Below are 12,723 nucleotides of genomic sequence, written 5' to 3'. Positions count from 1 at the left end.
GGCCTCCCTGACTCTAAGAGATAGGATCAAGAGGAAATAAGATCGTCACAGAAAAGAACTTTGAAAAGAAGCACAGAGCACTGAGTCAAAATCTTGATAATCCAATCCTATCTCTCCCCGGCAACGAATTTCTAGCTGAATTACCCTCGGCCTCAGGTCCTGGTGTCCCATAATTAATAAGCTCTTTAAGTGGGATTTTTGCCATTGTCAGCAGTTTCAGTCCCCTGTCCTCGGCCTTCCTTCCAATGCTGTGGATGGTTTTGACCTCTGGGCTCTTTAGCGAGCAGGCTGGTCAGCTGCTGCAGGTATGAGGCAGAGCTGGGAATCGGGAGTGCCCGTGGATTACGGCTTGTTGGTGGGATGAGTGGAGGGTAGACTGAAGCAAGAGAGATGCCAAACACAAAGAAAGTCAAACATGCAAGCAACAGTGGGAAGGAACATGGGACTAAGAGTCTCAGGACCGGGGTTCCAGTCCTTTCTTGCTTCTTCCTGGCTGCCCAAATTTGGCAGCTCTTGGCCACTCAGAGACAATCTGCTCATCTGAAAAATGAGTATAAACAATACCTGCCCTGGACATCTGCTAGAGTTGTGAAGAACAAATGTGATCAAGCCCAGGAAAGGAAGGGCTTTATATACCGTATGTGACCTGGGAGGAGAACCTTTCCTCAATGTCACACACGGGAAGCCATCATAATGTGTCCAGCGCACTGGGACAAACTGGAGCGCATTTGGAGCCCAGAAAAGGCCTCTGAGGCCAGAGGTATCTGGCCCAAAGGAACCAATGCCCCAGGTCCTGGCACTGGTCTGACCAGATGCACATAGGGCTGAACTTTCCCAAAGAAATACAATGGGTAGGAGATAGAGCCTGGATGTCAACCATATGGATCTGAGCCCTGAACCCATGTGCATTACCCCAGGCTGGGCAGAAGGCAGATCCGACCAAGACCCAGCCTTACACACAGGGATGTTACAGCCTCAGCGGTGGACGTGCGTGTGGGACCTGCCGTGGGATCTTGAACAAGGCAACTGACTCTACTCAAGACTTGATCTCTTCAGCTGTAAAATGAGGGACTTCACTTTTGGGTGAGAATTAAACGAATAAGTACATGTGAAGAGCACAGCACAATGCTTAATACCTAGTAAGCTCTCATCCTCAATAAAATCTGCCAATGATGATGATGCCTCCTTCCTGGGAGTCTAAACTCATTGCACTCTGAATTCCCTAACTCTCAATGGATTTATAGCCAGACTATAAGCTGCATGCGGGCAGGGGCCAAGTCTGCCTTGTTCCCCATCTGATACGCAGAGCTGAGCACAGGGCCTGGAAGAGTGCGCTTGCCATCAATATTTGTCGAATGAATTCCTGTTTGAAAGGAGGAGTAGGAAGAAACAGCAGCAAAAGACAGGAAGAGAGTCAGGGCCTGTCCAGGCAGTGAATTCCCACAGTGAGGAGAGGTAAGCAAAAAGAGAAAGTTTTATTTTTTTTAAATGAAAGAGAGATAAGGGAAAGGATTTTTTAAAATTTATAAACTGTGTTACTGGGATGAAAAAATGTTGAAGGTAATAAATCAGAAAGCTAAGGTGAGGGGAAGTGGAGACCCTCTGCCATTCAAATCTTAGATTTTTAATACTTTACATACAGCAAGTTACAGTTTTAGTCTCCACTAATAAAGGCGCTCCAACTTGATGATCAGAGGAACTGATTCACTGCTGGGCTCCGTCAGCTCTGAGCTTCTGAGTCACAGCATCTCATAAAAGCTTCCATAACCCTGTGGAAACTCGCCCCGGGAGGACTGGATTTTGTTTGTTTTTTTAAGTTCTTTTGTTCTTGGTACATGTTCTTCCTCTTTCTGACCCCCCAGATGGCTATGCACATTTATATTAACTTAAATTAAACAACAGAAATTCAATTCCTCAAGTCACACTGGCCACATTTCAGTGATCAGTGCCCACATGTGGCTGGTGGCTACCACAATACACAGGCAGATCTTGAACATCTCCACCATCACAGAAAGTTCCATTAGACAGCTCTGCTCTAAGCAATCAAGCACACACCAGGCACACAAATAAATGACTGCTGAAGGAAGTAAAAGAAAAAATCAGTAAAATGGTCTGTTTGATTTTCACCAAAGTGACTAGCTGTTTTGACAAAATATGAACCCAATCTAGACGTCTTTTCTAGATTGATAGCTTCACCTTCTAAAAGGGGAGCGTCAATTGTCCTCATTTGACTTGTGAACTTCTTATTTCTTTAGCCCCTAACCCAGCCCACTAATTTTTCACTTTACAATGTGTAAAAGGAGCTCAACTTCAAGAGATGACATGGGAATAAACATCTGTTTTTAGTCCAGGTAACAAATCCGTCATCTCATTTGTGCAAACATTTTTACATTTGTACGTACTTTCTCACTCATTTTACAAACTTCAGAGGCGGGGTCTCATACCCACTTCACAGCTAGGAAAACTGAGATTCAGAGAGGTTTCTTGCCATCAATAAGACCAAAGCTCTACTGTCAAGGTCAGAGGTAGGCTGGGGCTCCCTTGACCTCCAGCTTCCTTTGAGATGCAGCTTAATGGATCCCACTAGCCTGCGGCAATTCTGAAATCCTAAATATTCAAGATCAGTTCTGTAGTTTGTGGGCATAGAGATCTGGTTCCATTTGGTCCCATCTGGTCTCTCTGGCATGTGAGACCCAGAGCTGAACGAATGGAGAAGCCAGAACCACTCATTTAGTAACCACTAATAAGTCATCTACTATCTGCCAGGTACTGAGCTAGGTGCTGGGGAAGAGACACGGTCCCCCTGCCCTCATGAAGCTTACTGCTTGATGGAGGAGGCAGGCAGAAACTAAATAAGCCAGCAAATATGTACCTGCAGGTTCCAATAGGTGCCAGAAAGGACTACAGGATGTTGGGAGAGAGAATTACAGGGGGCCCTGATCTAGGGCAACTCTGACCTCCTAGGATGTGCTGGTGGGAGGAACAGGGTGACCTCTGGTTCCAGCCTGGCCCCAAAGAGCCCAGGCCACTGGAAGACCTGGCATTGCAGAGGACCGAGGTTACTTCCCACTTGCCTTCAGCTCAGCTATGGTTCCCAGCATGACCCTGGCCTCACAGACCTGACAGCCCTCTCAGGCTGCTGTTGGCCCCTGCCAGGCAGGCTTCCCGTCACAGGAGGGCTGCCTTGCTGCGAGCCACAGAGGCCGCAGACGACACTGCAGGGACCCTCACTCTCAACTAATGAGGAAAGTGCCAGCTGAAAATGCAAGTCAATAGAGTTGCTAAGAATCTACTATGTTTACATCCATTAGGATGACTATTATCAAAAAACAAAACAAAACAGAAAATAAGTGTTGGTGAGGGTGTGGAGAAACTGAAACCCTTGTGCGCTGCTGGTGGGAATGTAAGATGGTACAGCCGCTATGGAAAACAGGATGGTGGTATCTCAAAAAATTAAACAGAAATACCACATGATCCAGCAATTCCATTTCTGGGTATATACACAAAAGAAATGAAAGCAGGGACTCAAACAGTAGTTGTACACCCATGCTCACAGCAACATTATTCACAACAGCCAAAAAGTGGAAGTAACCCAACCAAATGTCCATCGACCAACAAATGGTAAACAAAATGTGGTGTATATACATATATACAACGTAATAGTATTCAGCCTTAAAAGGGAAGGAAATTTCGACATGCTACAACATAGATGAATCATGAAGACATTATGCCAAATGAAATAAACCAGTCATAAAAGGACAAATATTGCATGATTCCACTCTATGAGGTACTTGGAATAGTCAAATTCATACAGACAGAAAGTAGAATGGTGGCTGCCAAGGGCTGGGAGGAAGAAGGAACAGGGTGTTAATGTTTATGGTTACAGAATTTCAGTTGGGGAAGATAAAAAAGTTCTGGAGACAGAAGATGGTGATGGTGGCACAACAAGGTGAATGTCCTTAATGCCACTAAACTGTACACTTAAAAATGGTAAAAATGGTAAATTTTATCCTATGTATATTTGACCACATTTGAAAAACAAACAAAAAACCTACTATTGGCCTAGTCGAGAAGCTATGACGTGCTCTCACAGATGAATCAGACATGGGCTCTGCCTTCAAGCTGCTTGTGTACCATAGCAAACGGGCATCCCATTTATTCATCGAAGTCTGGGCCGTCCCTCAGATGTTCCCCAGGGTTCTGTCTGTCCTCCCAGCAGGAGAGGAAGGAGTGGGGCATAAAAGGGGAGGAAATGAGCATTTGCCATACAATTATCACATGCCAGGCACTATGATAGTGCTTAAGATATTTGCTCACTGTTGATCCTTACACCATCCCTGTGAGGTACATAGCATTCACCTGTTTTATAGATGAGGAAACAAAGGTTCAGAGAGACAGTCGTCCAAAAACATTTAGCTCCTAGTGATAAAGCCAGGAGGGAAACTTAGTTTGCCAAGCCAAAGCTCATCCCTTTCCAAGTGCTGTGCCGATTATAGAAAGAAGGGGGCTCTTTAAGGGGGCGAGGTGTCAGCTAACAACTTAAGAGGGGAAGAAGCAGGTCTAAGCCCCATGCTAGAGGAAGGTGGGCTGGGTGGTTCACATTCTTGGCCCTCAGAAACTTGTCTTATGTAGTAGACGCCTCTGGGCTGCCAGCCTTGTTTGTCCTGGGATTCCGAATCTCTTGGCACAGCTGATTCGATCAAGGGTGTACACTTGACCCAAAGTGAGCCAAGTGGAGTCTTTCTCCCAAGGATCTCAATTAAGACACACTGACACTGCAGTAGATGTAGAGTCAGGACCAAGTCACCTCCATGGTAGCCCAAAGCCCCATGCAAGCTGCCAAGTGCAGGGGCACAGGAACAAGAGGCCCCACTAAGGCAGCCAACGTGCAGAGAGGAAATGGACGCCACGTGCAGGGAGGAAGAGAGGCGTGAGGCCACACAGTCCCTGGGGGAGAGCGAGCGAACGCCTCCCTGCCTGACACAAATTCTGGCTCCTGTGGGGTCCATGGTTGGATTCTGGGAGATTTCTCTTTAGCTTTAGGGGAAAAAACAAACAAAAACCCCCCACACTTAACTTGAGCAAGCTTGAACGGGTAGGTGTTGCTTGCATTTAAACAATTCCTGCCCATGACACCTTAACCCTTCAGGTAGGACAGCTGGGTAGGGAGGGAAGGACCTAGTGTGAATGAAACCACGGCTGAGCTTGGTTGAGGAAATGCTCCCCATCTGACCTTTGGGAAAACAGCAACATGTGTCTTTGGGACCACTTTCTATTTCTATGCCTTTCTTCTTCTCTTAGTGGCCTCCCTCCCATCTCAGGTAGCTAATGTCCTCTCTCTGGCCTCCTGAAGAGCCACCCCACCCAGCCCTGTACTCACACACAGGGTGAACACTCGGGCTGGAAGAAGCAGTCTGACGATCCATCTCACAGAAGAGTGTGAGGAACGATGGCCCGATCAGCCTGCCCAGTGTGATTTTCTAAATTAATTTAATTCAGTCAGGGTGCTTCCTTAGTATCTTTCATATTAGTTCCTTCCTCATTCTCACTGGAAGGAACTCCCTCTGCCCTGAAAAGCATCTGCCTCAACTAGTAAACCCTCTAATTAGTCTCCCTGACTAGTACTAATCTGTCATTCACATTCTGGATGGAGGAACTCACCAGTAAACCTAAACCAGACAAATACCAGCACCCTGGACACGCCTTGAGGGCACACATACTGGCTCCCCACTGGTTTATGAGTAGAGTGCCATCCCTCGTCATACCAGATTACTCCTCCAACAACCTCACCACACAGGCCCTTGACTCCCTGGCCTTTCTTGCCGTTCCAAAGTCTGGAATGTCTTTCTTCCCATTATTTCTGTCAAACTGCCACTCATCCTTAAAGGATGACCAAGTCAAATGACACATTCTCCATGAAGTTTTCACTCTTCTGTCTGCTCTTGCATGGTAATTTTGCATGTCTCTTCTGGTTTGTATCTCATTCTTGTGTTCTAACTAATTGGTTTCATAGGCCCAGAAGACCAAACCTTGTTATAGATATTTTTCTAGACTTTGATTCCCGACATATTGTCTGGCACATTGTAGGGCTCCATAAAAGTAAATGTCATCAAATAGGGAAGGAAATTTAGGGATTCCCATATGCAATTTCACATGTATATTCATTTAATCCTCAAACAACCCAGCAAGGTAGGAGATGTTATAAAGAACACTGCTGCTGAAGATTTTAATTCATTTGCTCATGAACATATAGGAAGTAAAGGGTGGGAACTGGGATTCTCATTCAGACCTCACTGGTCCAAAGCCCAGGGCCTTTGCACCCTAATGCTGACTGTCAAGTTAGCTGATAAAGTTAAGGGTGCCAGATGGCCAGGCAGCTATTTCTGACCCACTCAGGGAACACCCTTATTCAACAGAAGAGTTGTTCAATAGAAATTACACGGTGGGTAAGGTGACCAATGCCATATCATATCAAACGCATTATGCATTCCAGACCACTGAACATTTCATGTATGAGTTTTCAACATAAAAACTGGCAGCTTCACATTTTCCTTGTCAAGATCAAGAATACAAAAGTACTCCAACATCCATTTGCCGCTGGGTAACAGGTGCTAGGAACAGGTTATGCTCAGCGTTCAGAAATGTGTGAAGTGGCTCTTTGCCAAGCCTCATCCACAAAGCATCTGAGAGAATATCAAATGTAATTCTTCCTGAAAGAAGGGAGATTGGGTGACTTCTGATAGTCCCTTTCAGGACCAAGAATCAATGACTTTATTGCACTAGATGTCTTAAACCTGCTGCCAATTCTTGCTTCCATGGTCAACATTTAAAACGTGTATTCAACATCAGCGATGTGCTAGGTGTTGCAGAGGATATAAAAATCCCACACCTCCTTGGCAGGGCCAACCCCCAGGTAGATGGAGGAACTCACCAGTAAACCTAAACCAGACAAATAGCAGCGCCCTGGACACGCCTTGAGGGCATGCACAGAAAAATGCCATGGAGGAAAGGAAGGAAAAGAAGCCATGTCAGTTCATTTCTAAGATGCAATGTGGCTTTATAAATGACTGAGAGCCTGCAGAATGTGCCTTTGAGAAGTGTACCTTTCAGAATTCCCATGTTCCAATAGGGCGTGGCCACTTTCCCTAGGTGGTGAGACTCCAAGCCCTGTTCTCCCGGAAGTGATGGGAATGACTCAGTAGATTAAACACTTTTGCCTTCCTGAGTGTTTTGTATATACAATACAGTGGTTCTGCGGGAGTACCAACATGGCGTGATTGTCGGTTTGAGCTGGTAGGAATCTTCTAGACTAGTCCCATGGTGCACCCTGGGTAAACCTAGGCAACGTATGGGCCACTCACCAGGTGCCTTCTCAGATGACAGTGAATAAGACCCATCGGATCTTTCTCCCATCTTACTTCACTGTTCTTAAATGGAATCTCATAGCTTTTCTGCTTACTTAAAAGGTTATTTTTTAAAAATTCAACAGTAAGTTTTCAAATAGCAAAATAGTTTTTGCTAAAAATAGTCAGAAAAGTATTGCATAAATCACAGCCTCTGGGGATCTCTACAGATCTACTCGCTTTCAGATAAGCCATTACAGTCCCATTTGTCAAAAAAAGAAAAAAAGATTCTCAGAGAGGTCAAGTGATTTGCTCAAGATTACAAAGTTGATAAGCTCATTGGAGGGGGTGGTCCTAGAAATATCTAGGATTTCACTCCAAAAAGATGTCCAAATGAAATAATAGGTATCTGGAAAAACAAGTAATAATGTGACAATTATTTGGTGACCATCTAGACGATAACAGTGGCTATTCCACAAGGCAAGTTCTGCACAAGAACGAAATGAGAGAAAATTCTGGCTGACAGAATGGACAACACAAGAATGGAATGAGGAAACTGCTGTAGTGGCAACAACGATGCCCTCTAGGAGTTGGTTTCATATGAACGTAATGTTGCCACACTGTGAATGCACAACAATATAAAAGTGTGCAAGAAAATTTCTTCTCAATCAATCTTTTCAAGAGATTTGACACAGAAGCAAGAGATGAGCCAAGGGGAAAAATGGAAGTCAATGGCGATATCCAGCAAAACCATCTTTAAAAGACAAGAAAAACAAACAATACAAAAAGACCAGGGAATCTGTCCTTCAGAAATGTACACATTCACAAAGATATGTGCCATGAGGCCGTCCACTGCAGCATCGCTGCTGACAGGGAGTAGTTGGAACAACTTAAATATCTATAGCTAAAAGTTGGGAAGAATTCAAATCAAACTGTTCAGAATGGTTGCCCTGAGGTAGCAAGAGTGGGGAGAGAGAAAGAATAGAAGGGACATTATGAGAATTTTCACTTTTCAGTTGTATAATCTTTTTTGATTTCTTAGTTTTGTTTTTACAAGCATTATTTTTTTATTTAAAAATTTTTAATATTATATTATTTAAAATTTTAAAATGAAAAAACCTATTATGTTTGGGAGAATCATAAAGTCTTAGAGTTGAGAGAGGCCTCAGAGGTCTGTCTAATTCAATCTCAGTGAGATTCAGCTTCACAACCTGGTTGTCTGATGGAACTCAAGAGAGAATGGACACCTCTGGCTGGCAGGCACTCTGGCCTTAAGATTCAGAGCTGGCTTTCAGTACCCAGTGAGACCTAAGGATGTGAAAAATCGAATAAGCTTTGTGGTTTTCATAATCTACTCCTGCAGTGCTAAATATCAATGACGTCCATGCGACAGGGACTCCAGTAACCCCCAACCCTCTGGTTCATACCAGGTCTTGAGAGGTTCAGGAGTAAGCCTCATAAAGGGTTTGAACCCAAAATACTGAAGTCAATTCCAAACCAGTTGGTGGTCAGTGCAGCACATTCCCAACCACAATGTAGCTACAGTCTAACAGGTCCTCACAGGGTGTGTACAGCATCACCATTAACGTGCCCATCACTCGGCCATTCTGCCTACGATCTTGGAGTTTGAGAAGAGTTGCTTACTGTACTGACTTAGCTGTTTCATGTCCTCAAGAGGCAAAATTTTATACTTTTCTGTAAACACAGGAACTTTCTTTGGTGCCACCTTGATCTTCTGTTAGGGCTTTGTACATCTTATTCTCCCCCCTCCACCCTACTCCACCCTATGAAGCTCATCTGGCTTTGCTCCACCTTCCCTCTGATGGACATATCATAACTTCATGTTACCTAATTTTACACAGTGCTCAAAATTGGGAGGCACACCTGGAAAAGGTTTGCCATCACCTGTGTTTTAAACCACTGAGACAGACTGAAAGAAAGAAAAATGCCATATCGTTATTATATCTGCTCTAGAGCCTAAGGCAATGCCTTCCACATCTTGCTGAGAGCAGACAGTCATAAAAACTTACAGGACTCAAATGAAATTATGGAATCTTAAAGCCAGAAGAAATCTCAAGGAAATCAGTTCCCATCATTCCACAGTTGAGAAATTTGAGACCCAGGTGGTTAAATCTGGGTCATCATGTATTTAGTTAACATCAGCTAGAGTCCAGATGTTCCTACTCTGAGTTCAGAGTTCTTTTTCCTGTCAGGTTGTTTGTCAGATGAACGAATGACTGACTACCACTCAATTTGTACAACCAAAGGAGACTAGAGAAGAAACTAAAGTTAAATAATCTAGGAAATATAGTTGTTTGAGTAGACTATATTTGTCCAATTTAACTGAAGTTTTCTACTTTCAACTGAATGATCATGTTCATAGCCTTAGACATATTTTTGGTCATTTAAAATTTTTGACCAATGCATATACACTCCAGATAAGTAACAAGTCAAAGTTCAATACAGCGTTAACTTCTAATTCCTTTATAGTCTATATGACTTGCCCCAAATAATGATATCATCAGGTTTAACCCAATATGTTTTTATGTGTCTTTATATGTCAGTGGTGAAGGATACAAACTTTTCATTTTATGTCCCTATTACATAAGTGCTTCAAGAAAAAAAGATTAAAAACAACTAATACATGTTAAGTGAAAGCTGATGTAACATGACTACGTGATATTCACTAACCATACCCTCAAACCACAATGAACTTTAAGAATCTAACTTTTGCCCTCCAATTTTTTTTTTTTAATAACTAAACAACCATTTGGCAGCTTTGGGTTTCATTTCTTTTATTTTCTTGCTCATGCTCATAGGGAGAAGTTTGGGAAGAGAAATAGAGAAATAAAATGGACAAAAGAAAAGAGAAAGGCATAGATTACCCAGAAACTGGAAGGGAGAAGGAGTTGGCTCCTGGAGGAAGAGAGAAATGTGGCAAGGTGTGGTCAGGAACCACACGCCCATCAAGGCTCCCACTCTCTCTGCCCTCCCCTCTCACTCCTATCCCTCCTGCCAAGAAGGGAGCTGGCAATCTTACCAATGACCCTGGAGAAACAAAAAATGATGAAGCTCCTGAACTCAGATTTAGACACACCACTTCAGCCCAAACTGGAATCACTTAGAACACGTGGGCACATGCCATCACACCAACCACTCTTGTCCCCCTCTACTGCCCAACTGTAATTGAATGTCATAGAAAAATAACCTTTTGGAATTACAATCGGCCTTTTAAAGATGATCTAATCGAAACCCTCCTCATCCTTTTTGCAGAAAAGAAAACTGACGTCAGAGAAATTAAGTCCTTTGCCCCTGGCCATGCTACAAGACCAAACTAGTTCCCCAAACTACAGACTTGCCACTCAGAGGTCTGTCCTCTCTGAGCAATTTAAAAGCTATAAAACATACGGAAAATAGCCCAGCCTTGGAGAGATGAAGAACAATTACAAAGAGGCACAAAATAACATGAAAATAAGCCAACCCAAAATAACAGCTTCACCTCACCTCCCAGAAGCCCAGTGACAATAAAAGCAGCAGTGGGTTGTTGTATGGAGTAATGGTGCCTCGGAAAATTTAATTGCTCTTTTTCCCTCCTTTATCCATTTCTCCCAGGCAGCGAAAATAAAAATGCATACAAGACTACTGGAACTCTTACTTTGAACGAACGCAGCCCTTTCTGATGCCAGAAATTTGGGGATTAACAAATAAATTTTCCCTCCAAGAGATTATAGAAATCACATTCTTAGAGTTAAAAATCTCAGGTCATTCAATGAGTCTCAAAGCCCTGGGGAAAATTAAATGCCTTCCACAGAAATGGGTCCTGTACTGACTGCACAGGTAAGAAACTCGAGCCAGAGCGGAGAGACTTTGCTTTATCAGTGGCCTAAAAGCAGACTCTCAAAGAATGTGACCCAAGAAGCGAAGGAGCATTCCCAAACAGGACTTGAGAATGAGAAGAAAACTTTTCCTTACCCTTAAAAATAACAGAAACAATCGGATCCGGTTTCCCAAATTTCGTTTTAGGGATATTGCTGGCAGATTCCACAATCACGCGAAGCATGGCTTTTAATTGGCAGAAAGCACGTTTCAGCAACGAAGTTACGAAGACATCGGCGCTGGAGCTCCGGCCGCACTGCCCGGGAGCGGAGACACCGGAGGACTCCTCCAGCGGGGAGGGAGGGGGAAGGCGAATGGGTGGATCTCTGACGGATTATTTACTGAAGGCTTGGTGTAAACTGATACCCACGCTCCCGGAGTCCCCGCCGTGCCGCAGGCTCACACTCCTGAATTCGGGAAAGGTGCACGTGAAAAGGACAAAACCTCAACAAAGAATAATTACGTGCAACAAATGAAACTGAAATGGATTTGGGGCTAATAAATGTGGGCAGATCAGGAGACCGCTAAGACGCTGCTGCTTTTTAGCAACAATTTGTAAAGCCGAATTAACTGGTTTTCTCCAACCGCTTTCATTCTTTTCTGAATTTCATGGAGTTTTAAAACTTTATTTAGTCTTTCTTTTTTTAAAATTTTACTTTTGCCGTTTCTTCTTTCAGGCTGTGGAACACATTCAGCAGCCACTTATAGAACAGCTAAAAAAAAAAATCGGTTAAAAGGTGCCTCCTACTGTATAGCAGAGGAATAACTGAGTTTATTTCAAGCAAGCCTACTTGGGACAGTTAATACAGGTTTACAAAATTGGTGTAAGGGGGGCTGATCCATTGCTTTACAAAAGGATTCACCATGGGATTGCTTCAAAAATCCTTTAGACAGCTCAGCACTTAACTGTTCCTGGTGCATCAAATGCGCTAACCGTCGTCAATGAAAATGGAGAAGCGGCTCTCCACTCTTCCAGGACCTAAACCCGAGCAGTGTCTTCCCTTCTTTGGTTAAAGAAAAGAACTATTCAATGACACGTTAAAGCGCAGTAAGGAAGATTTCATTCAAGGGGAAGGGGGGTATGGTGTTGGATAAGGGACCACTGCAATGGAATTTTGCAGTGGAGGAGGGAGGCTGGGCTGGACTCCGAAGACAGTATGAGCTATGGCGAATTTATAGCCAAGGAACAGGTGGGGATCAGTGGATGGGAAATTACTAACAGGAAGCATCCAAGGAAAGGGGATCCTGGCTAAATCAATTTAACAGGATTCTTGCTTAATACAGGTCAGACTAACCAGACATCAACTGGGGGATGGTGGAGGATGAGGAACCCAATCAGATATGGAGAGTGATCAGACATGGAAGGGGGATGTTCTGGTTAAGATGACTTAGCAAGGTTCTTGCTGATACTAAATTTTATAAGGAAGCGCACGGATGGGCCCAGGAGAAAGTTTAGGAGCCTGACTAACGTTTGGTCAAGCAAAGAATCTTTGTCACCTAGAGG

The 12,723-nt window shown here is 43.8% G+C and overlaps 1 protein-coding gene across 2 annotated transcripts in view; it reads right to left on the bottom strand.

Annotated features, from left to right (window-relative positions):
* MYOF (myoferlin) overlaps positions 1-11,595 on the bottom strand; it is a 152,848-nt gene extending 141,253 nt beyond the window's left edge. For both annotated transcript variants that reach the window (XM_014862955.3, XM_044754016.2), the window contains exon 1: positions 11,316-11,595. In XM_014862955.3, coding sequence (XP_014718441.1) covers positions 11,316-11,403 — 88 coding nt within the window. In that variant the 5' untranslated portion in view covers positions 11,404-11,595. The remainder of the gene's footprint in view (positions 1-11,315) is intronic.
* Between the last annotated feature and the right edge of the window lie 1,128 nt (positions 11,596-12,723).

The sequence above is a fragment of the Equus asinus genome, chromosome 2 (genome assembly GCF_041296235.1).
Source record: "Equus asinus isolate D_3611 breed Donkey chromosome 2, EquAss-T2T_v2, whole genome shotgun sequence".
NCBI classification, from domain to species: domain Eukaryota; kingdom Metazoa; phylum Chordata; class Mammalia; order Perissodactyla; family Equidae; genus Equus; species Equus asinus.
Note: the sequence above shows the minus strand (reverse complement) of the source record. Positions and strands in the feature narration are given on the sequence as shown.